Source organism: Pezoporus flaviventris, unplaced genomic scaffold, assembly GCF_033815535.1.
Source record: "Pezoporus flaviventris isolate CSIRO_AGI_PZ_B2104156 unplaced genomic scaffold, CSIRO_AGI_Pfla_v1 ptg000007l, whole genome shotgun sequence".
NCBI lineage: Eukaryota > Metazoa > Chordata > Aves > Psittaciformes > Psittacidae > Pezoporus > Pezoporus flaviventris.
In genome coordinates, this window is record NW_026892555.1 from 18,042,426 (window position 1) to 18,067,427 (window position 25,002).

The 25,002-nt window shown below is 36.3% G+C and overlaps 1 protein-coding gene across 1 annotated transcript in view; it reads left to right on the forward strand.

The window, feature by feature from the left end:
- The window catches only part of ANGPT1 (angiopoietin 1), a 156,014-nt gene that overhangs the window by 106,406 nt on the left and 24,606 nt on the right, over positions 1-25,002 (forward strand). The window contains exon 7 of the mRNA XM_061447874.1: positions 9,485-9,651. Coding sequence (XP_061303858.1) covers positions 9,485-9,651 — 167 coding nt within the window. The remainder of the gene's footprint in view (positions 1-9,484; positions 9,652-25,002) is intronic.

Below are 25,002 nucleotides of genomic sequence, written 5' to 3' on the forward strand. Positions count from 1 at the left end.
AGTGGTATGATGCCAGAGCAAGATGATTTATGCTCTTCTAAGGCTTAAATTCTGCATCACTGAAATCACAGAGGTGGTTAAAAGAATTTTCTCAAGTATTGCTGTATGAAGTTATAGTGGGCATTTACATTATATTATCTGGAATAATTTGACTTTCCTTTGAGCATCAGTAAATTTTAACTAGTATAACAAATCTGGTAATCTGTGTCTTCTGCTTTCCTAAAAGACAGCTGAACACCTCTTCAGACTTTGATTTCCTTCAAGGCTTGAGGGTTTTTATTTTTTCATATACTTCACAGAGTTCACCTCTGAGTAAACTCTAGTTTGGACACAAGTCCCACCCTTTTCCTGGAAGACCCTCTAATTTATGACAGTCAGGTTGCTGGTCACCTCATGTTTTCACCTCATCAGTCCTTGCAAGTCCTACAGACTGCAAGTTGGTCTTTGGGCATATAGATGTACTTGAATTATTCATAGAAAGAGCTACCATTCCAGCAAAGGTTTTATTTCTTAGCACACTCTTCCAGTTCATTCTGAAAAGTTCCAGATGTTATTTATATTTAATTTTTATTTGCAAAGTGTCTAGCTCCTGTTTCATAAGATGGCCTTTTAATTCCTTTTATGGTCTCCATCTGTTTTAAGTCTTATTTTAATTTATCTTGTGAAGGTTTCAGTTCCAGGTTTCGGTTTTATTATTCTTTCTGCCTACCTTTCCTGACTCTAAACTCTATATTGCTTCAGTAATAATACTAACTTTCACTTTTTTCTTTTTCAAAATAGGTCCTCACCACAATTAACATTGTGCTTGACCTGAGAAAAGAGGCAAAAAATCAAGCTGTTTTGCTGTTTCCTTTTGTAACATTAATTGATGATGGCTGTTTTTCTGTTGCAGTTTTGTCCATTTACAAACTGTGTGCATATTCTTTTCTCTCTCCAAACACTTGAAGAATCAAACAACTATGGGTAGAGCTCCAGCTCCTTCCAGTCACATTAGATTATTCACTTTCTTTTCAAGTGAGAGGCCAATTGCATACAAATGAACAGGGCATATTTTAAATACGTTTGTATAAGCCTCATGATTCTTATTCCATTATTTTAACAGAAAACAACTTCAGATGTGTTTTTCTTTAAACAAAAATTACATAAACCATGTGGCTTGGCTGAGAAGAATGTTCTTGACAGAAAAAATAAATTTGCTCATAAATTGAATGCTCATATTGTGGAAACATTATCGTAACTCTTGGTTTTCTTAAAGCTAGCTATTCTGAATTAATTTTAGATCCTTTTCCGTATTATAAGTATTTAAGCTACGTTATGCATTGATATGGCTGTAAAATTTTCTCACTTCTTGCATTCACAGTAGTCTAATATTATTGATATATTTGCCACATTCCTGTGTTCTTTAAATAAGAACTCAAATACTATCAAACAGATCTGAAAGTAGTAACACTGCTCTTCCTATGACTATTCCAGATTGAATGAGTTTATGAAAAGCCCATATTTTGGATCGTCATTCATGATAAATTTTTGCATTTAGACTAAAGAAAATGGACCTTTATTGGCACTTGGAAAATGCATATATAAATATATGCCAGCTACAGAGTCCTAGCTATGAACAGGCCTGTGGTTTTATGACAATTAGACATTTCCTCCACTGATTATGACTTGAGATATATTCAAGTAATCTATTATTTTGTCACAAACAGTAACTCAAAGAAATATAAGCAAAGCAAAAAAAAAATTACACTTAATGTGCGTATGCTTGTTGATTGATCTGATATTGATATAGATTTTCATCTTCACTCTTATTACCCCCAGATTGTTTGCCTGTGAAGGATCCTCCCCCCAGGGGCAAAGATATATAATTATACAAAGATAAAGCTGCTCCTGATAGGTAACTAGATTTTTACACAGCACTGCCTTGATTTCAGAGCTGAGAAGGTTTTATCACTAGCACATGGGGTATTCCGTTTTGCTTTCTTCTGCTTAGCAGAGAAGCAGAGGCTGTTCAAAGCATGTCTTCATAGTTTCTCCTTTCCTTTATGGCTTACCAAACCCGTTCGGAGGGAAAGAATTGTTGGTTCAAAGAACGTGAGGAGGTATTTTGAAGATGGGAATAGGAAAGTAATACAGAAAGTTTTGTGTAAGGTGGAAAGCTTTCATAACACTGTGTGTACTATATCCATCTAGCTAGCTAGCTAGCTAAAGAGCTAGAGGAATATCTCAATTTCTTCTGCAGAAACAGTTTCATGTTCTTTCCCTGCCAGTAGTCTGAAGAATGTTCTAAATGATGTTGCAACATCGACATGGCCCTTCCTGCAAAATGAAGGGTTTGAGGACAGGATGGACCTGTGAGAAAGGCAAAAACTAGAGAATGCATATCCTTGGAAAAGACAGAAGGCATGTTCCTTCTGTACTGTAAACAAACAAGACAAGTTGGGAGTGGTAGTATTGAATTATGTTGCTTAAATAGGCAACATAAAATGAGAGTGAATTATGTGAGTACAAGGGGATAAAAAAAAAGCACACTTCAGACATGAATAATTTTGTAACCACAAATACATTTCTGACGATAGTACACTTCAATGTCATGAGTTAGTTACATCTGAAAAAGATCATTTACTTCAAGGGACTGGGATAGATGACATGGGAGTAATTTGCTTCTTTCAAATATTTACCAAGTAATTTGGATATAAGGAAATGATTTTTGGTGACTGGAATGTGTATTAAGATACTGTGTGAATAACGCCATTCATGGAGACCCACCCCTCTGTGATAAAGTATGACATGTCATGTCATGCTAGTGTAATAAAAAGTCACTTCTGACTGCAACTGTTACTCAGATAATTGTCACTTTCATCATGTCATAAAAAGAGCCAGCATGTACTCTGCTTCACCTGAAATCTGAATCCAGCATGTCCAGTGGAGACAGACATGATATCAAAGAAGTGAGAGACCATCCTCAGTTTTCTGAAAGCATGCACATGAAACTTGGTACTGAGCAAGGCTTAATCTACAGTGTGCATTTCAACAGTATGACCTCAGAGAACAAGAATGAAACAATATTTGTTTCAGAGGGGTTTGGATCACTAGATTAGGCACCAGAGAAGGTGTTACCACACAAAGAAGCATTTTTATTTTGGGACATATTTTTGGATGTAAAATTATACACAATTTATTATTGGAGCACAGTTGTGTTTTAAATGTGTGATACTCAGCACGGTCTCCCTTATGCAAATATAACTGGGTAACATCAGTTTCAAGACTTGTGTTGACACATGGCTATATACTTATGTCTGTTTTGCCACAAGTGTTTCAATTTAACACCATTAGTGTATGCCACTTAGACTTATGTAGTCTTCCAAAGGCTCTTAATATAACCTTGTAAGGCATACCATACATATAAAACCCAATACATTTTATGTAATGATATCATGATTCAGCTTAATTATGCTAACATCCTGTAGCAGAGCACCATGAGAAAGATTAATGCTACTAAAGATACTTTTTAACCAGAAGATGGAAATGCCAGATGAGATTTTAAGAGGTTGTTTTGCGAATCAGTGATTCAAATATTTAGTAGAATTGTCGCAGAGGTCCCACCAATTGATAGTTGTGTGCTTTCATCATGGAACAGCTTTTTCTTCAGGGATGAGCATCTCCTGCCTGATCTGTTCCATCTGGGACTCACTGGAGGAGCTCTTCACTTCGGGGCTAGCATGTAAAATTAGCACTATAACATTTTGACCCTGGTATGAGTCACCTTCTGTTCTTAAACTATTTAGAGTAGCAGATGAGCCAAAGCAAGAGAGAAAAAAAGCAATCCATTAAGTTTGATTGGTATTTAGGCAGATTATGGGACAGAGATTCAAATCCCTGATCAAGTTTACATATAGATGGTTTGACCATTGATCTTCCCTGTAGTATCTATGCTCCTAGTCATGCACATCTTTGGTATATGGGATGAATCAGTGTCTTTTGAAAAGAAAAGAGAATGAAGCCCTACCTCCAAATGTTCTTTCTTTTTGCCTGAAGTGAAACCATGGTACTTTTGGTTTTTTAGAACTTTTTGTTAAAGATTTTAAATCAGGTTTTAAATGAGGGCTAAAAGCCCTGAACCAAGCAATTTATTTCTTTGGAAAGAACAGCACACAAAGATCTCTTACACTCCTAATTCATCTTTCTTAGTTCACAAAACTTGAGTTTTCTTTAAAAAGATGCACTTACTAGGAGCCACACTAAATGCCTATATATTCCATGATCCATTCAGAGTGAAGAAGGTGGTTTGGGAGAGAGGGTCTCAGTATAAATTTTCTGAGTGGTAAATGCTCTGCTGTTTTTAGTTAAACAGTAAGGAATTTAGTTTGAAATCGAGGCCTGTGGATAATGCACTCTCTGTTGTATATGGGTCACTGTATGAAACAGATGTTTGCGGACCATTACCTGGACAAAGGATGTTTGATAAACTTATGCTGTATGTTTTTCAAAAAAAAAAAGAAAAAACTGAACTTCTGTAGGTCTACTAATGTATTTGTTCTAGAACAGAGAGCAACAGCCTGAATTGCTGCAGCATATGAAGCTTTTGAGATGCACATTTCAAACTTGGACTGATTATATAACCATTTAATTCTTTAAAATATCAAGAATTTAGGGTTTTTTTTAGACTTTTGAGAAGGTACCTCTAGCTTTAATCTAAACGTATTTTTTGAACTTGCCAATAAATATTTATTAGTATTTTATAAAAATAATTCTGAATATTTAGCATTATTAGGATATTTGTTCTCTGAGGAAGCTGAAGTCATTTCTATAGACCACATCTTTATTTAAAATATTGTAAGGAATGATTCAATGTGATCTAAATGAAGATGTATACTGACCTTTTTAGAACTTATCTTCTTAAACAGAATCTATTCCACATTCTCAGCTAAGGCAAAAGGAGCTGAATATTCATTACGGCTTCTGAGAAGACACTGCTGCTGTAAAACACTGATTTATTATCTGCTTTATTCAGTGAATTGTCTGACAGGAGATGAACCCATAGGATATATTGACTGTGTCTGGTTTCAATTTTGTTTTGTCTATAAAAAGTCAAAGCTTCCTATGAGCATTATCAGGCAAAATAAATAATATAAGAGAGATAATTGTTTAATGAATTTGGAGTAACATGATTCAAGCCAAATACCCCCACAGATTTTGCCAAAGCTAATAAAACTCTTTTGCACCCTACTTATTATTTTTGAATAATCATCAACTTGTAAATTCTTAAGGTCATTTTTAAAACAAGTATTGAAGCATGTTTCTTTGTGCTTGTGAGTGCCTTAGTAGTTTTGACTGTTAATCACCATGCAATTGGAAACAAGCTGATGTAAAAAATATATAAAATTTATGAAATTATGAAATCATGGACTTGTGTCTGTGATTCCTGGTTGTAAGTGGTTTAGTGCATACAAAAGAAAAACAAATTACAATTTATTTTTTTTTTTTACATAACTATTGGTCACTATATCAGAATTTACACAATATACGATATAGTTATAGGCATAAAGAGCCAAAAGACTCCTTTGCTTCATCCTAGTACCTCTGAGTCTTTCCCTGCTATATTCTCCCAACTTCCAGAGTGCTAACAAGGATAATGTAGGAGACCTCTGAAAACTTTTCGAAATTTCTGAACTTTTCCCATTACATTAAGCACTGTTTTGGGAAGTTCAAGGCTCTGATTTGGCACTCCTTCCAAAATGTTACAGAAATTTCTACGGAAAATTAGTATATTTGGAATAAGATTTAAATTTTAACAATTAATCCCTCTACTTGGAAACATACAATGAGCAAAATGTAGAAAGTTAATGACAAAATAGTGTCTCATAGTCATTTAAAATGTAATTTTGGAGCAGTGTTTACTACCTACCGGGTTTCAGAGGTACTTAAAATGTAGTTGACTACAAACAAACACATTCATGAAACACAGATGTTCCTATTCCTGGAAGATTGATAGCTGAGGATGACTTGGATGACTTAATTTACTTCCTTGAGTTTAAGTACAAAACTTTAACTCAAATAATTCTGAAAGTATTTGCTATAGCAATATGAATGCAAAACCCAATGAGTATGTTGGCAGAGTATACATGTACTGGGAAACAAAAACATTTCATGGCAGCTATGAGTCTGAATACGTGAGTCGTAATGTCAACTTTTAAGATTCAGAACTATGCTTTAAGTCCTTCTCAAATCCAAACTCCTTGTCTATAGAAGATGATAAGCATGGTCCTAGCCAAGGCTGCAGTCACCTTAACATGTGGGACCCCACAGATTTAAGCAGCAGTATAAGCATAAATGGCTTGTGTTTACATCACTAACTAAAATGGTTACATTTCCTTACTGAAATTTCATTACTGAACAACTACTGAACTATCTCATGAACAGCAAAATTAATGAGTTCTGCTTTTCTGTGGTTTTTTGTCCTGTGTCCTGCATAGAAGTCCTATTTTTATTACTAATAATCTCATGAATCTCTATTATTTTCTAAGAGCCTTTGTGACAATAGCTTGAGTTCCCCTTTTATGTCCCTCAAATCTCTCCCAGATATTTAAGGATTCTCTAAGGCAATACATGCTCAGCATCTGCACCTGGCTGCCTGGTGTGAGCCTGCTGATAGGCAAGTGAAATAGGCAGCTGTTGAGTTCCTTCTTCAACATTTCTCTCAGCAGCAGCTCATCCCAGATACCAGTTCTCCTGAAAACTCATTTCAAAAATGAGTTCAAAAAATATTGCACAAAAATAAAGGACAGGTGGACATAACAATTGCAAAAGCTTGTTTTCCTTAAGCATTATGGCTGAATGAAAAAATAAAAATAAAAAAAGAGACTTTATATTTGATTTGATCTTATATTTTATACTTTGAAGGCTATAGATCTTGAAGGCAAATCAAAAGAACCTGGCACAACCATTTTCTCTGCCACCATCTGAGAAGGGAAGGTTTAATTATGATTTTCAGGGGGTTTTGTTAATTGCACATCATTCTCTTCTGTGCACAGAAGCATCAAAATAGTAGTGTTTTTGCAGCAGTGACAGACCAAGATACAAACAGGGAAAGCTGTGTAGTTAGAAAGTCAGCCAAAATATGTGGAAAAACTAACAAGCATGAAAGTCTTTCTTCAGGTTTAAAATAGTGGCCGTAAACTGTAGACTAAATACAGGTTGGAAGCAGTAGAATTTGGTATAATAAAATGATACTTGAAGAGATGGTTCCCAACTCTGTACTCAACAGAAATGTACTGATGCTCTCTGTTTCAGATCTATGAAAGTTTGAGTGCCTGTTGGTTTATTGTTTTTCCCAGCCATATTAAGTATTTAAAAAATGCACAACTTCTTAGGAACATTCCTTGCTTCAGAGATATGTTTTGTCTTCCACTTACTTCCTTGGTTTTCTTTTCATATAAGCAAGGATTTTATTTAAAAAGAAGTTGCCCTTGACAAGAAAAAAAAATAAAAATCACTGTTTAGGCATTTCTAATCTGGGTTTCAATATTGTAGCTCCTTATAGTAAGATTTAGTTTTTTCTAACTAATGTGGTAGCTTTCCTCATAATTTTATATTGCTTTTTATATTCCTCCAGTTCCCTTTTGCTGCAACTTCATTTCCTGTGGTCAGAAGAACAAACCACTTAATGACAGATTGTCGTGTTAGTGTAACAGTACATGTGAAAAGGGAGAATGAAGTGTAAATGTGAAGAAAAAAAATTGTAATTATTATTTCAAAATAGTTATATATGATGTCTGGAGTTTATATAGAACACATATGGGAACACATTACGTTAAAAAAACCCACATGTATTTCATCCTGAATAGGCTTCAATCTAAATAAGATAAGACAAATATAATTCAATAGAACCACAGTTCAAAGGGGAGTCAGGTTAGCTTGCCGGCATTGGGAAAAAGGGAGAAAGGATTTCCCGAATATCTTCTTTTAGAGGGAGACAGCTGATAACAACAGTATTATATCCTCTGTGAATCAGAAACCATGTAGACTGCAAAGAAACATACTTTGGCTGATATATGAACACCTATGGTTCAGATTCTACTTTCTGGATTTTAGGAAGACAAACTCTCTGTTAAGTAGTCACTGTAGAGCATATTTTGCCTTCCTGAGACAAGTGGCAATGACCAGTGGTGAAAGAGAATATCGCAGACAAACCACTGACTGCTCTGGTATGACACTGCCAAAGCTGCTAGAACAGGAGAGACCGTGTGTGACAGTCACAGGGCAAAGAGAGAAGGTTAGGAGATGGAAAAGATTGAAGGAACAGATGGTAAATAGTGAAAACATACAGAAGAGTATGTCAGCTGTAGACAGGGTTTATGCAGGTGAGGAACAAGGTTTTTGTGTTTTAGGAAGCGTGCATGATGCCAAATATGCACGTGAATGCAATCAAAGCAGTAGGTGAGAGATAGATATAGAAGCATCACCAGGGGAAAGCTTGAGGAGCAGGACTTCACACTGCAGATAGCAAAAGCAAGATATCACCAGTATTGTCTACAACCAGTATTTACAGGGACTTACATAGGAAATTCTCTATTTGAGAAAGAGTATAATAAAATAGTGTGCAGGAAAGGAAAAGCCAACTATTAATGTCCTCCCATATTTAACTTTGAGCCTTCTCTGAGACTCACCACAGACTACTGAATTTCAATTCTTGCAGACTAAACACTTTGTTATAAGCATCACTTGATGGTCTCTGAGCCAATAGGCTGATTATGTGTGTTTGAAACATAAATTTGTGTACTCAGCTCCGCACAGTTAAATGTGGCACATCTTCTAAGCCTCTAGTAATAGCGAGCACCAAATATCTGCTCAGGTAGGCCAGTTAAAACAAAAGAATGAAGTATATAAATGCTACAGCTGAGGATCATTCACAGACACCTATCCAGTAGATCTTATATACAGAAGAGGATTTTAAACTAAAAGCCTTCCTTTGGCTGTGGCAGAAACTTGACAGCAAAGGAATGGTCCGTTCTTCTTTAGAAGTTAAGACATGAGATATCATCCATGTTTAACTTGAATTCAGTGTATAGTCTAGGCTAAATTAAACTCTTTAACCTTTTATACTGTATAGCAGAATTGTGTTTTGACTTAACTGTCTTAATGATAACTAGGTTTAACGCTATATGAAATATGTTGTAGAATATGACTATCCAGTATTGCCATTGAAGGATGTGCAAATATAACATCACACTATTAATATCTTGTAATTGGAAAGTGATTTTCCACTGATAACCCCAACTGCCCTTTCAAATATTAGCTAGCCTGCACGACACTCCTACATGGCATGTATTAGTAGAATCATTATAGAGATAATCAAACTGGAGCACAGAAAGCTATGACCAGTAATTTATATGTATAGGTAAAATATATTGATGGTTTTATTATTGTATAAAAGTTCTATCAGTTACAACAATTACATCTAGTTGTTTTGCCAACTTTTTTCTAGGGCTTTGGTAGTCCATCAGGTGAACATTGGCTGGGAAATGAATTTATCTTTGCAATAACAAGTCAGAGGCAATATTCTCTAAGAATTGAATTAATGGACTGGGAAGGAAACCGGGCATATTCACAGTATGACAGATTTCACATAGGAAATGAAAAGCAGAATTACAGGTAAGAATCTCTTGAAATTCTTCTGACTCTGCTGAGTGACAAATATTGTTCATTTTTTGCTTGGTAAATATAAGAAAGGACAATAATATGATATGGATTTTCATCAAAAGTGAATAGAGAGGGTAAAAATGAAATGGAAATCTAATTTCTCAGTGATAGAAGGTTAGAGTAAATGTAACCTATCTAAGAATAATGGATGACCTATTAATCATGCTGGCTGGTATAACTGCTAAAAAAACTGCATAACTTTAATCACATCTGAGACTATCAGAACTCAAACCTGATTGAATAGAAAAAGGATATGGATTCTTCATTACAACTTGAAGGATTTTTACCTCAGAAGCATAAAACTGAAATAATGGACATGAGAATAAAAGACAAAAAATGTCATTAAAACATTTGATATTTCCAAGCTAAAAAATTCAGTGTAAGTCAAGACAAAAACCAGAATGCTGGATCTTATTGTGAGGAGATGATAAACACAAAACACAGTGTCAGTTACTAGATAGCCTTGGTTCATCATCAGCAGCAGCATGCCATTTATTATAGTTCAAAAAAGACATAAAATTAAAATTTTTTCCAATAACATTTTTCTCCCATATTTTCTTTTAAAAATGAAAAAGTAGGAAATTAAATCTGTTTATTAAAAAAAAAAACAAACCCCAAAATAATAACTCAAAAAGAACTTAGAGACACAAGTCATACGTATGACTTTAGTGGTTTCATTGTATGTGATTTTTTTAAATCATTTCTTCATCTGAGCAGTACTGGAAAAATGTTGAAAAAAGACCATGAAGCTTAATAAAAAACATTCTAAATAACTTATTGCAACACATCTAGTTATCATAAGACTTAGGATAGAACCAAACATATTGTAAAAATAAACATTCAAGTCATAGTGTGAAACTAGGTTTGTATTCAGATGTTTAAATTCAAGTAACTTGGTTCTCAGAAATATTCAGGGTTTTTGTCAGAGGGCACTACTGCAGAATTTAGAAGTGCAAAAGCTACATTTAGAAGGAATCTATATGAGTTTAAATCCTGCATAAAGCCAGGCACACAAAAGACAGCTCTGTCCTCCATTGCCTCCAGCAGTGCTGTGCCTGGCACTGCCCATGGCATTTTTGTCAGATATTGGGAAGGTGAAGCACCTGTTCTGAGGCACTTTTAGGCAATGAATAAATATAAGTAAAGGAAATTTCTCAAAACAGAGGCTAGAAATATTTGCACAAAACATAAAATCAGCAGTGTAAAAGTGGGTGACGTGGGACCTTAAACATTAGTAGATGATGTTAAAAAATGTAAGGAAAGGATGGGACAAATACTTGTCAACTGAGGAAAAATTTCAAAGGACAGTCAAACATAGTTCTAAAAATTATGATGAAATGTCCAAAAAGACACAAGGAATATTACTTAGAGAAAATTCTTCCTGCTGAACAAGAAAAATAAGAGATGTCTTCCAAAAGTATATAAATTAAATGAGGGTATACAGGCCTCAAAAGTATAACGTTGAGTAATAGTGATAAATTCTGCTGCCCATGTTCAAGTCACTTTTCCACAAAAATCAGAAAGAATTTGACTTGGACAAATGACTGCAGTTTTGATTCCTGTCCTACTCCATAGTCCAATAAAAGGGTAGAATGAGTTCTACTTATGCTGTCTGTGTGGCCTTCTTACAGTACAACTGAATTTTCTTTGTCTGAGGATCAGGGAATCTGTTCCATTCACATTATTGTGGAATAAACAGAGATGGAAACATGAAGAGGTATAAAGGCTCTGTCCATCTCTGTTGGCCATTTATTTCTACTCAAACATATCTGAATATTAAAAGAAAATACCTGAGCACATGGTGACAGTTCTGGAAATCATGATGAGTAAGCCACATGAAAATCTATTTTTTTTTAATGCCTGTCAAATGCACTTGTGCTTAGTACAGACAGATCTATGTCCAGCAGACATTTTTCAGGCTAAAATTATGTTGGGCTCTTTAAGAAAGCATTACAAGTATATATCCTATGACATAAAAACTCTTTATTTTGCTTGCCAGCATGACTATCTCTGATAGAAGCAACTCCAGAAGGCAGGCCAAATAAAAGCCTGATTATTGAGCCTTAAACAGCTGGCTACCCTTCAGAGAATGCTGTTTTCTCTTTATCTGAGAAGCTGCCATTAAGAATTTAAATGGTTCCTCTGAAGCTGAAAATCACGGTTCCCAGCCTCCTGCTTGCAGTGCCTTTCCTGCACAATTGTCAGGCCTTTTCCATGTTTGCTTTCAATATCTCAAACACAGAACAAAAAAAAAAAAGCTTTTCAAAGCTTAAGTTGCTGTTAATTTGAAATAATTTTGCCAAACAAACATACTCTCTTCTTTTGGAAGCTATTAGGATTTTCTGCTAGTGACCCACATTAAATGCTGCTTTGCAAAAATAAGTAATTATAGGCTGGCTACACTCTACATTAGTTTCAAATAACACAAGTTCACTAAGAAATAGTAACCAGTAAAGAGACAACTTTCCAAACTGGTCTGGGCAGTAGGTCAAGGTGATCTGAAGCAGAAGATATTGAAATGAAAGGAAAAGCTCAGGGAGTGGGACATCTTTCATTTATGCTGAGTATGTTGTACATTTGGAAGACATACATGCACATAAAAAATGTTAGAATATAAAAAATTAAAAAAAAAAAAAGAAAACAAATACCATGAAGGGATAAAATGTGTCTGAGAAAATATGGAAAATCATTTTCATGCTGTTTTTCCAAAATCCAACCCCAACAGTATGCAAAGTTCGATTCAGTCTGGATAACTCCCAATTGGTGATTTCAGAAGGGTTCTGTTTTTCCTCTGGTTGGTTGTATTCTCTTTACTACTTTTTATTAGCCTAAAGAATCTATGATTAAAAAGGTTAATGCTGAACACATGTGTATTAAAAATATACTTGTTTCTCTTTTAAAATGAGATAGCTTCAAAAGGGTTTCTGGGAATGCCGAATAAAACCTATTTATCTCAGATGATGACCGAATAGAAGAAAGTTGAGAAGATGGATACCAAAGCAGTAAATGTATAATGATAAGTGATAACTGAAATAGGAAAATCAGTGCTGCACCACATGTGAAAGCTTCAATAGCATAGAAGTATCTAAGTAATTAATTTCCTTTAAAACATCTTTAGGTTTCTTATCTGCACAAAATGGTTACACAGAGGGCTGTTTGTAAATACAATGAAAAGTATTTCTGTCAGTCTCTTTAAAGTCTTTCTTACATTATGGCAAGTAAAATCTCCATAGAGTAAGAAAAATCAAATCTTGCGAACCCAATTTAGTGTAGTGTTTCTTAATTTAAGTCAAAGGAGTTATTCACATTTTATATATTATAAAATGTAAGTTGAAAGAGACTTCTAGAAGACACACGGCCTCTCCTCTTTTCCTTTGTAGACTCTACCTAGCCCATTCTTGATAGCTAGCTGACATTGTTCAACGTTCTTAGGAGGTGTATAAGTATGATACTCTGCTGCTCTGACTTCTGTCCTCAGACCTTCCAGAATTAAACACGAAAAGTAACCATGTGTTGGGATTTCAGGCACCACACTTCATAATCCCACTCTCTATTTAATGAAAACAGATATACTGATGCTGTATTTTGAACAGCAGCAATTTCAGTCTGCATGCACATCCGGTTTTGCTATTCATGATGCAGAAGCAGCACTTCCAAACAAGGCAAGACATGGACAATGGGGGAAAAATAATTTTTAATTGGCTGAGATATTTGTACCTCAAAACCCTTAGAGAGTACACCCTCACCTCCATATGACAATATATTCCAGTGTTTAGTCATTCTTTTACTTAGAAAAGCTTTCCGTTGCTGCAATGACTCACTACCACTGGTCCTATCCATGGAGGAATATGATTAAAGACGAGGCAGTGCTGCTAAGGTGAGCAAAACCTTGGGATTGCTGTAGGTCAGTCAAAAACCAGTCAAAACTGGTGATGGACTGCGAGCATCCTAATTTCTGTGAATGAATCATGGACTTAAGGTGATAGCTGGTCTTTGGTACTTTATGGAGAACAGTCTTTATATTGGAACCAGCATCATAAAGAGATTAGTAAATCTTACAACAAAATGAAAGAGGCACAGACACATTGTTAGTGGATCAAGTAAGAAACAGTTTGATAGAATATCAGTTATGCAGAGAAAAATCAGATATATGGTCCTTCAGATGCAAGAAGATAATGGAATTTGTTGTAAACAGGAGAAAGAGTCATTGAATTGATTCAAATCACTTGAAACCACTGACATGGTCTTGTGATTCATATAAATTAGGGAGCACAGTTTCCAAGCTCTACAAAATACGGTGTCTCTCCAGCCTTTGTTTTCGGAAACCAGATCAGTTGTTGAATGTAAACTAAAAACATTAACCTTTATGGGAACTGATAGTAGAGATTTTTTAGTTCACTGAGTACTGGATTTTTTAGTTCTTGCTTATTTAAGCATTTGTATATTTAGTTTCAGCAACAGTATTATTTTTATCTGTTTTCTTAGGCAAACTAGGTAGGTAGTCTGGAGCCAGAGGCCTTGATGTAATGTTAATCTTTGATTTTTTTTAAGGTGGAAATTATTGATTTATTTAATCACCATGGTTGAACTAATGCTGGAATTTCATATCAAAAATTCTCACTTTTCTTTCTGTAAAGAAAAATTTTCTTTTGTACAGTCTTTTAAATTGTACGAATAGAACTGCTGTAATCAGTAGTAAAGGAAGTATTATTTGAGAGTATGACTTTGATGGGGACAGCTGGGTTTATACATCTTTAATTTAAAATATGTTTCACACATTATTGCTATTGCAGAAGCAGGACATTAACAGGCTACTGGGCTATTAGGCTATTAGGCTACCAATTCGGTGTAGCAAACCTCATTTTTAAGTGTTACTTTGGTTCTTTGTTATCACCCAGCCTTTTTGTTAATGCATTTGCAATAAGTAACATAGTTTCTTCTTTTTTCATTTGAGTAGTTTAGGTAAAACTGACTTGTAAGTTTTTCTGAACCATCTGCCTAGCTTCATCTGTGTTACTTGTGTCACAGTAAGGCTTCAAAGGGTCCATTCTTAGGTGGGGAAGAAAAATCCAATGGAGGACAAATAGAATAGGATCCTCGGAGACCCAGTCCTGTGCCCAGACTCTGGTGCTTTTCTTGCCAACTTTGAAAATTACAAAATAACTCAAGAAACATACATGGTACAAAAGTTTAAACCCATAGTAATTCAGTTTTCTTTGGAAGCTTGAAATTCAATTTGCAAAACTACTTCAGAGGGAATATCCATGCAAAATCCTATTAAGAGACAGGATGGTATCTGTGGTATGCATACTTTCCATTATTTGAAAATATATTGCATATTTTTTCACAAAACAATGGTATAAAATAGATAATATGGAAAAAGATGTAATGTTTCTATGTAAATATAAATATCTGGCTGAAATAACTTTATTCTACTTAAGAATACTGTCAGTCTAATAACATTTCATAAAATCCAAATACTGGAAGTGCAGGGATTCAATCCAATGCCCATTAACCAGAGGTCTTTCTGGAACCAAGCCATTGTTACTAAAGCTCAGTGGCAGTTTATGCACTATCTCCAAATATAAGCAGAAATGAAATATAACATTTTCTCTGACTAAATGAAAGGTGATGCAAATATACTTGTGGAGTTTACGAATACTAAAAATTAACTTAAACCATTTAAATCCCTACGTATTCTATGCATCCACAGCTAATCATTTCCCATCTCTAATTACATAAAGCTAATTTATAGTTCACTATACAATATCCATGACTATCTTGAAGCAGGAACAGAGGTTTTCTTCTTCTGTGTTAAGGAATATAATAAGAATGCAGTGAGGTGTTCTGGCTATACTGGAACACAGTTGAAGTCTTACGAAGATGATGTGTGGACTCCTGAAGTAATAGGAGTTAACAGTGAAACGGCAGTGAAATACCTCAAAGGAATTAAGGAATGCTCCTCTAAGAAGCTGATATGGCACACAGCCCAGCTGAAGTGCCTATGCACCAAATGCATGCAGTGCAGGCCACAAACAAGAGGGTCTGAAGCTACAGTGTTGATAGAAAGCTATGACCTAGTTGCCATTACTGAAACTTTGTGGGACAAATCCTGTAACTGGAGTGCGGCTATCAGTGGCTACAGGCTGTTCAGAGAGGACATGCAAGGAAGGAAGGGCAGAGACATCTCTCTTTATGTCAAGGAATGGATAGAGTGTGAAGAGCTGCCTCTGAAGAACAGACACTGCAGGCTGGAAGCTCATGAGTAAGAATCAGAGACCAAGGCAACAAAGGAAAGCTCATAGTTGCTATCTGCTACAGGCTTCCTGATCGAGGGGAACCTATTGATAAGACCTTCTTACTCCAGCTACAGGAGTCATTGCACTCTAAGGCTTTTGTCCTGCTTGGCAACTTCAACCACCCTCTACTAGAAAAGTAGCTTGGTGAGCTATAGGCAATCCAGGAGACTCCTGGAAATCACTGAGGATAGCTTCTTAAGCTGGGTAATAGACAGCTCTATCAGCGGGGATGTGATACTGGACCTATTGGTCACCAACACAAGTGAATTAATAGGTGACACCTAGATTAGAGGCAGCCTAGGCTATAGCTGGGCAAGGAGTTAATCAATAGGACCCCCTGGGAGACTGCCTTTAGGGCCAAGGGAGGAGATCAGAGCTGACAGATCTTTAAGGACATTTTCCAAAGAGCACAAGAGCTCTCAATCCTCAGGTGGAGGTAATCAAGTAAGGAAGACAAGAGACTTGTATGGATGAGTTGAAACCTGCTGGTCAAACTAAAGGGCAAGAAGTAAATGCACAGGCAGTAGAACCAGGGACAAGTATTCTAGTAAGAGTACAGGGAAGCTGCCTGGCTGTCCAGGGATGGTGTCAAGAAGACCAAGGCACCGCTGAAGTTGAACTTGGCAAGACATGCAAGGAATAATAAGGGCTTGTACAGGTACATCAGCCAGAAAAGGAAAGTCAGGTGAGGAACCTTAACGTAAGTCTGTAGGACCTGAAATGATGCATCCCAAGGTTCTGAGGAAATTAGCTGATGTAGTTGCCAAGCACTCTCCACGATATTTGAAAAGTCACTGTAGTCAGGTGAAATCCCTTGTGACTGGAAAAGGGAAACGTACCCATTTTAAAAAGGGTAGAAAGAAGAACCCTGGGAACTACCAACCTGTCAGCTTCACCACTGTGCCTAGGAAAATCATGGAACACATCCTCCTAGAGGCTATGCTCAGGCATGTGCAGGACAGTGAGGTGATTCAAGGCAGCCAGCATGGCTTCACGAAGGGCAAGTCCTACCTAGTGTCCCTGTATGATGGAGTGACAACATCAGTGGAAAAGGGAAGAGCTATGGATGTCATCTCTGGATTTCTATAAGGCTTTTGACACAGTTCCCCTCAAAATTCTTCTCTCTAAATTGTTGAGATAAGGACATTCACTTCATGAGAAATTGGTCAGGTGGTCACACCCACAGCGTAGTGGTCAATGAGTCAATGTCCAGAAGGAGACTGGTGATCACCAATATTAGAACCAGTGTTGATTAGTAACTTTATCAATGACATAGACAGTGGAATCAACTATCAAGCTGAGTGATGCAGTTAATACACCAGAGGGACACCCCACTATCCAGACGGATGCAAACAAGCTCAAGAGATGTGCACAAAAGAACCTCATGAGGTTCAACAAAGCCAAGTGCAAGGTCCTGCCCCTGGATCAGGTGCCAAATACATATATATGTACACCTATATGTATATAGAAAGCCAACTATATCCTGGGCTTCATCAAAAGGGGCATGGCCAGCAAGTCAAGGGAAGTGATTTTTTTCCCCTCCTTGAGTACTGTCTTCAGCTCTGGAATCCTCAACACTGGGAAAACATGGACCTTGTTCATAAGGAGGGTCCAGAGAAGGGTCACAGATATGGTCAGAGGGCTGGAGCACCTTTTCTGTATGGGGAAAGGCTGAGAGAGTTGGGAGTATTCATCTCAGAGAAGAGTAGGCTCTGAGGAGACCTCAGAGCAGCATTTCAGTACTTAAAGGAGGGTCATAAGAAAGATGGAGACAGATATTTTAGTAGGGACTTTTGTGATAAGGCAAGAGAAAATGGTTTTAAAGTAAAAGAGGGGATATTTAGACTAGATATAAGGAAGAAACATTTTTATGATGAGGGTGGTGAAAAAACTAGAACAGGTTTCCCAGAGAGGTGGTAGATGCTCCATCCCCAGAAATATTCAAAGCCAGGTGGGATAGGCCCCTGAGCAACCTTGTCTAGTTGAAGGTGTCCCTGTCAACAGCAGGGAGGGTTGGATTAGGTGACCTTTAAAGGTTCCCTCCAATCCAATCTATTCTATGGTTCTGTGATTCTATGATACTAAGTACTGTAAATGAGCTACTGAACAGAGAAGTGAATAGTGGGAGAGAATGATGGGAATGGATAGAAGAGGGATGGTGTTCAGATCCTGAGGAGCGTAGGGGAAGGATCTTTTGAGTAGTGAACTGGGGAGTAGTGGAGCACTTTCCCCCATCACATGCCCATTTTGTGGGAAGTTGGCTGGGGTGGTTGCCAGCACCAAAGCATTTTCCACTTGTATTCCCTCCAAAAAGCAAGAAAATGGGTTCATTTTATCAAAACAGGATCTCCATGAAGGGGTATGTAATTCTTTGTTACCCCTCTGAAACTTCATTACTGGAAGCTTTGCAAAATCTTGTGACTGTCTGCCATGTTCGAGTGAAAAAAAGAGCACAGGCTGCACCCATGAAAGCCCAGGTGTACCAAACCCAGCTACAACTGACATTCAATACCAAGCCATATCTGTCCATATGAAGCATAATAATTGATTTTCCTAATGTTAGAAATGATTATAGAACTATCAATGAGATATTGTATTACCATAGCTCACTGAAATGTCTCTTTCACATGACAGAAAGACATTGATAATCACTTTTTTTAGCTCATAACTTAAATATCATTAAAAGTGAGAAATTTAATTTGGAATTAGAATCATAGAATCATAGAATTGTTAGGGTTGGAAAGGACCTTAAGATCATCTAGTTCCCACCCCCAATTATATTATGTGGTTCATTTTAGGTGTCATGACACAGTCAATTCCATACACAGAAGATGTATTATTTCAGCTGAAAAAGTTAGGTATTGGCATATTTCCTCATTATCCTTCTAAGCCTTAAACAGTTCTATGCAAAATGAAAGGGGCTATTAGTCTTCAGGCCCTTTAGATAAAGGCTACCTACATACTCAGTTAGAGTAGTATACTTAGAAGAAGACAAACTTCCTCACCTTTCTGAATCAATTAATCTTAACTGTATTTCATGCAAATAAATATCTCTTTTTTTTACTGAAGTCAAATGACGTTCATGTATGCAAGGTCAATTCAGAAATAATACATTATCTTAAAAATAATGTTAAAAACACTATTAAAAGACCCTAATGTTTCTTGTATGTTTTATTTGGTCACAGATGTGCTGCAGCTTTTTACTGCTACAATGTCTAGGATATGGAGGGAAACCAACAAAGGTGTTCTCTAAACTCTGGAAAAGTCTTTACTTCATGTTTTATAAAAGTACTTTACGAGGTATGCACTGGTTATACAGTAACCTTACTTTCCAAGAGGAAAGGAAAGCCTCCAGTGTGTGTTACTCAGAATATGTCTGTTACAACAACCTCGCCATTTTTGTGTATCCACTTAATTCATCAATAAGAAGTGGATATCTATTAGTCTATTTTCATTACTAGATCTTTCAAGCCATCTCTAAATTGTTGTCTTCAGTCTTGCTTTTCTCTATCCTTTTCCCTCAACTGGTCAATATTCAGTTGCCTTCCCCAGATTGATATATTTCCTTCACCAAAACTGGATAACTCTTTCCCATATTTATTTTTATGTACCTGCAGAACCCACCTTCCAAAGGGTTGATAGGCTATTGATAAGAAATTTTTAATAGTTACATTTTGTAGTGCTCTTATGTTTCTAGAAGCCTTTTTTTCCATTGGTTTCTCAGGGCTTTTCAACCACATAGCTGTAGAGAAACTTGTTTTCCAATATATTCTACCTCAGCTATCACTATAGTGGGCATGGTATCATTATCTCCTCCTCCAGGCTCATATATTCATTTTTTTAAGAAAGGAAAATGTATGAGTAAGAACAAAAGTGTCTTATTTTCCCATAAAGCTTATCTAAAATAAAATAAACATGTCAATTCAAACTACTGATTACTTGAGGCAGCAAAAAATGGTTTGTAACAGTTTACTAGATTTAAACATCACAATGGATTTAATGAATTTAAGTGCTTATTCGCAAATCAGACATAGTTTCTTACAGGTAGGTGAGATAAAGGTTTTCGTGCAAACATTAAAGCCCTAGGATTTTCAATGCTAACATAGGCCCTAGGAACAGACTGCAGAACCCTATCTGAGACACTCAATTCTCTGTGCATGCCTGAGGAGAGATAAGCTCCTTAGACAGAAGCCAAATCCGGCAACAAACAGAGCATACAACTGCCAAGAGTTAACCATTAGGAAATTCTGAAAATAGCAAGGCATCCATTTATATCCACTGATGGTTCACAGCCCACAGCCTGAAGGTAGGAGACAATGCCCTGTCTTACTCAGGAAATAAATGAAAGACCCTAGGTTAATGCATTCATTTGCCAGAGAGGATCCAGACCATAGTTATTGATTCCCAAGAAAAAGCAGCAATCTTTCTGTAGGGGAACAGGCTAGTCGATGAAACTCTGATACATTGCAGAGAATTCACTGCTCAGTGAATGAGTAGGTACCAGGTTGCTTGTCAATGAGGTGGGAGAGGGAATTCTAAGTTTATGCTTCCTGATCCATGGGTTAAGCCTCATTTTGAATTAAATAGAGTTTGATTAAATGACACAACATGTTAGGAATCAGTGAGGAGTACACCTGAAGTCTGAACATTCTAAAACAATTCTGCTACAGACTTACACTTGTACCCCCTCTAAGGCTCAGTCAATCTGCAGCAGGACACATGTTGCTGGTTATGGCACCATTGTGAGGGAGGATTTGTGGTTTTAAACCTTCCTCTTCCTGAGAGAATAGAAACCATAACTCCTACATGGCTGGGTAAGCATTCAGATCAATAAGCTGTTACATGAAGAGTAGAGAGTAATAGCCACTGGTAGCTCAGCTACTATTACCTGGTAAACATCTCTACAGAAAAAAATCTTAGCAGACTTGTGTGAGAGCAGTATCATGTAAAGCAAGAACAGCACGGTGAAATCCCTGTTCAGGGCTACTGCGTGGGCACACATCTGAGAGAACGCTAACGCATGTTAAGTATTGGCAGTAAAAAAACACCTATGGAAACTCAGTAGTGATCTTACTTGTTACATATTGTAGCTCATTGGAGATTTCACCAGCTATTCCCTAGCTATCAGGGACAGACAGAGCATGATTGGGCACTTAAAGCTGCACAGGCTTTTATAAAGTTATAACCTTTTTTTTTTTTTTTTGGTTCTCCAATTTAAAATGACTAATCTTATCCTGTTGAAATTATCTTCATAAGTAATCCATATTGTTAGTCTTCTTACACCATGTCGCTCTCTTTTAAGTCTCTCTTGCTTTATGCCACTTCTACGTATTTGTATTAAGAAAGAATGTCAAGAAGGTATTTTAACAAAATTTATAAAATCCTGGTGTGAATGGACCTCACTGTAAGATCTCTCACTTTTGCCAGTAACAACATCAAGAACAGCTATGTTTTTTTTTTAATTTACTTCTGTCAAAGCATTTGAAAGAGTTGAAACCTACTGATGTTTGTATTAATAGAAACCAGTAACATAGTTTCTTCCTCTCTGCTGGGTGGCATGAAACAGTTCCTGAATAAAAGAACCTTGTGAAACTGAGACACTTCTTGGTATTTGCCACCCATGAGGATTTTCTTTTTTTTTAATATTAAAATTATCCAGACAACTCCAAGATCAGATGGTCTTTAAATTCAGGGTATCCACCACAAAGTCATAAGTGATGTAATATGTGTCTCTACTTCCATAAAAACCTAAATAACACAATAACTGTCTTTAAATGTTACAATAATTTTCTTAATCAATATTTGAGTATCCTTGCTGTCACTTTTTCACTTAATTAAAATTTACTTCATTTTTGTATAACATCATCAGTGTTAAAACTAAAGCTCATAATGATTATCAGAATGTAGATTAGCATAGTGAAAATTTGTGTATGAAGTGTAAAGAATATGTCTAGTGTCACAACTTCTAAATGGATACAGCATCACTAATGTTTGCATTAACACTCTAATGACTTCAGATTGCAATATAATGCATATATAAGTTTAAGTGCATGCAGTAAAGGACTGTGAGAGAGACTCATGCAAAAGTAAAATGCAAAATGAGGGAAAACATTTCAGAAAAAAAAATAAGGCTTACAAAATATCTCTGTGTTAGAATAGTTTTTTTTCATGCAGATTCCATTATTATGTCATTCTCTTCACTATTATGCACAGATGCTGGGCAACAGAGTACATTTTCAGGATCCAAATTCAGGTCCAGCTCAAAATGTTTAACCTAGGCAGGTCCTAACCATTATCAAGACTGAAGAAACTGACACTTCCAAATGCCAGCCCAGAAAAGTTTGAAATGGGGATATAAAGAATGAGATGTGTCTCTGATTTCAATTAGAAAAATTATGTTCTTCCTGTGGGTGACCATGGTCTCCATCAGAGTAAACATGACCACTAAATGTTTACGAGATTATGATGAATTTAATTAGCATTAATGACCGTATATCCAGATAAAAGAAATTATGCTTTGTGAAAGTTTTCCAAAATGTTAACAATTCTCACCATTGACCAAAATTCAAACTTAAATTCTCCACAATACAGAAGCAAAGAATGGGACCTGAAAGCCCCCTCTGTGCAGTTTCTATCAGAGATGTGCATTCTCTGCCCACTGAGCTAAACAGAAGCTCAGTAGACCTGTCAATGTGACATCAAGCCCAAGCTAATGTATTCTGCCCCTGAGTAGGTTCAGTGTCATGCTTATTGTGACAGTACTGCTTCCAGGCAGGATGGAGTGTGGGCAGAATGAGCTCATGTCTGCTCAGAGACCTGACAGAGAAAGCTTTCATCTCTGTGCAAAAAACATGCAGAAATTCTTAGAGTGACCCTTATTTAATCTAGTATGTTTGTGGTTAATATCTCTGACGTCTGTTACCAACTCCAGCTTGGTTGGGGTTTTTTTTTTCCTTTTTATCATGAACAGCCCTACTGGCAAGTGTTTCTTGAGTGTGATTTTGGGAGCGCTTTCTGTATTAATTCACTATGTTTTCAGGATAATACCACTGATGGGGTATTTTCTGTGAGTTTGCTTCATTCATGCATCAAAAAGTCAAGCATACTTGTGAGGCTTGGAAAGAATTTCAGGAAGGGATCATCCCAGATTTTTCCAGAATCATTCATTGCATCAGTCTTTTAGACACTGTTGTTTTGTTGTGGTGTTTTTTTTTTTTTGGGGGGGGTGTAGTTCCCTATCAAATGCAAACATGCTTGATTTTGCTATGTCGCTCTCTAAAGTAATGGTAACAAGAAGTGATATTATTCATTATTTGGTCCACAGCAATGCAGTGGATAAGTTGGAGCACAAAGAGATACACCTATGTCTAAAGAGCTACTAATTTACAAAAACATATTTTTTGTTTGGTCTGCAAAGTTTAAATATACCTTCTTTATTATTATGGAAGAACGAGGTACTCAATAACAATGGAAGCCTAACTAAAAAAAGATAACTGAGTGCCTGGTGCTATACAGAGTCTAGTCACCAGTCTTTAATCAGATACAACAGGCTGAAGTGTTTTCAATTTTAATCAGTGTTCGCCACACTTGACCCAAGTGCATGTGCAGTGTTTGTGTTCTATTTTCTTTTATTTAGTGTTATAATTCAATTGCGCTGAAGTAAAACTGTTTTGTACCAATCTCAATGCCATTTGAACCAAAGAAGTCATTATTGTGAATCACAGCTCTTATAAGGTCATGACCTGTGGTTTTAGGGGAAAAAAAAGCATGTAAGACATTCTGATCCCTGTTAGCCTGGTCAGTGTGGCACCAGCAAAGAACTTGGATCACAAATGGGTGACAGTCAGTGAACCTTTCACTCATATGTGACTGCTTATCGGCCACAAAAGACACCAAGGGAATTGAAATATGTTTTAACAGTCTGTTTATATTTTTCTACAGAGGTCTTAGTGCCACATAACTCATTTTGGCATTTTTTAAACTTAATTTTGCATTAAGAAAACCAAGCAAACAATGAAGACAATATTTATTTTTCAAATACCTACAAACATTTCACAGAAACTCTCTGTACATCAGTCACTTCCAAAATTTGTTACCTTTTCCTAGATACAGGTCCTTATAATGAAAGTCTAACTTTTGTATGATAATGGATATAAAGGCCAGAGGATAAGCGTAGCCAATAATGAGTAAAGTAATCAAGTACTTATGCCCTCATTCAGCAATACACTTGGGCACCTTTTTTTAAGTTGTATTTTAAGCACATACTAAGTACTTTGCTGAGATATGGCCACAAGAGCTCTCACTGAAGGTCAAGTCAGTCTTGTTTCGTTATTCTTGCACAGTCTGTAAGATGACATCAAAACGTAAGAAAAAAGAACCAAGAATCAAACATTGTCAGAAAGAGACCACCTTGTCATTAATGTTACCTTACACTGTTGGAAATGATAGCTTTTCCTGTCATCTCCACAAAGACATCTCCAAAGTAATTTCCTGTTATCTCCACATCTTCAACATCCTTTACTGTTTACTGATGTTGAGTCTGCATACACAGCTACTAGATTAAGCCCACTAATTTAAGTTGTAGAAATTCAGAAATTGTGAACTTGCTTATTCGTCAGGATTTAGAAGGCTGAAACATAGGCAAGTGAATGAAAATGTTAATTAATGTTTTGCTTTGAAAATAATGTCACTCCAAAACACACCTGCATTTTTCTTTGGGATTCACCCAGAGGGAAGCACATATCTCTTGACATGGATCCCACCATAAATCTTGAAAATCTCATGCAGAACCCAAAGTATTTAATGTTATTCATTATTTCTTTAAATCATAGTCTGATGGCAGCTGCAAACTCACTCCATTCCAGCCACATTATAGCAACACTGTAGTATGATTTGAGAGGATCATTAGGTCGTTAACACTGGAAAAAATTCAAAACCAGAATCTTCAAATGCCCAAAGGAGTACAATTGTAAAAGAATGTTGCGCTGCTAGCACAGAATAAACA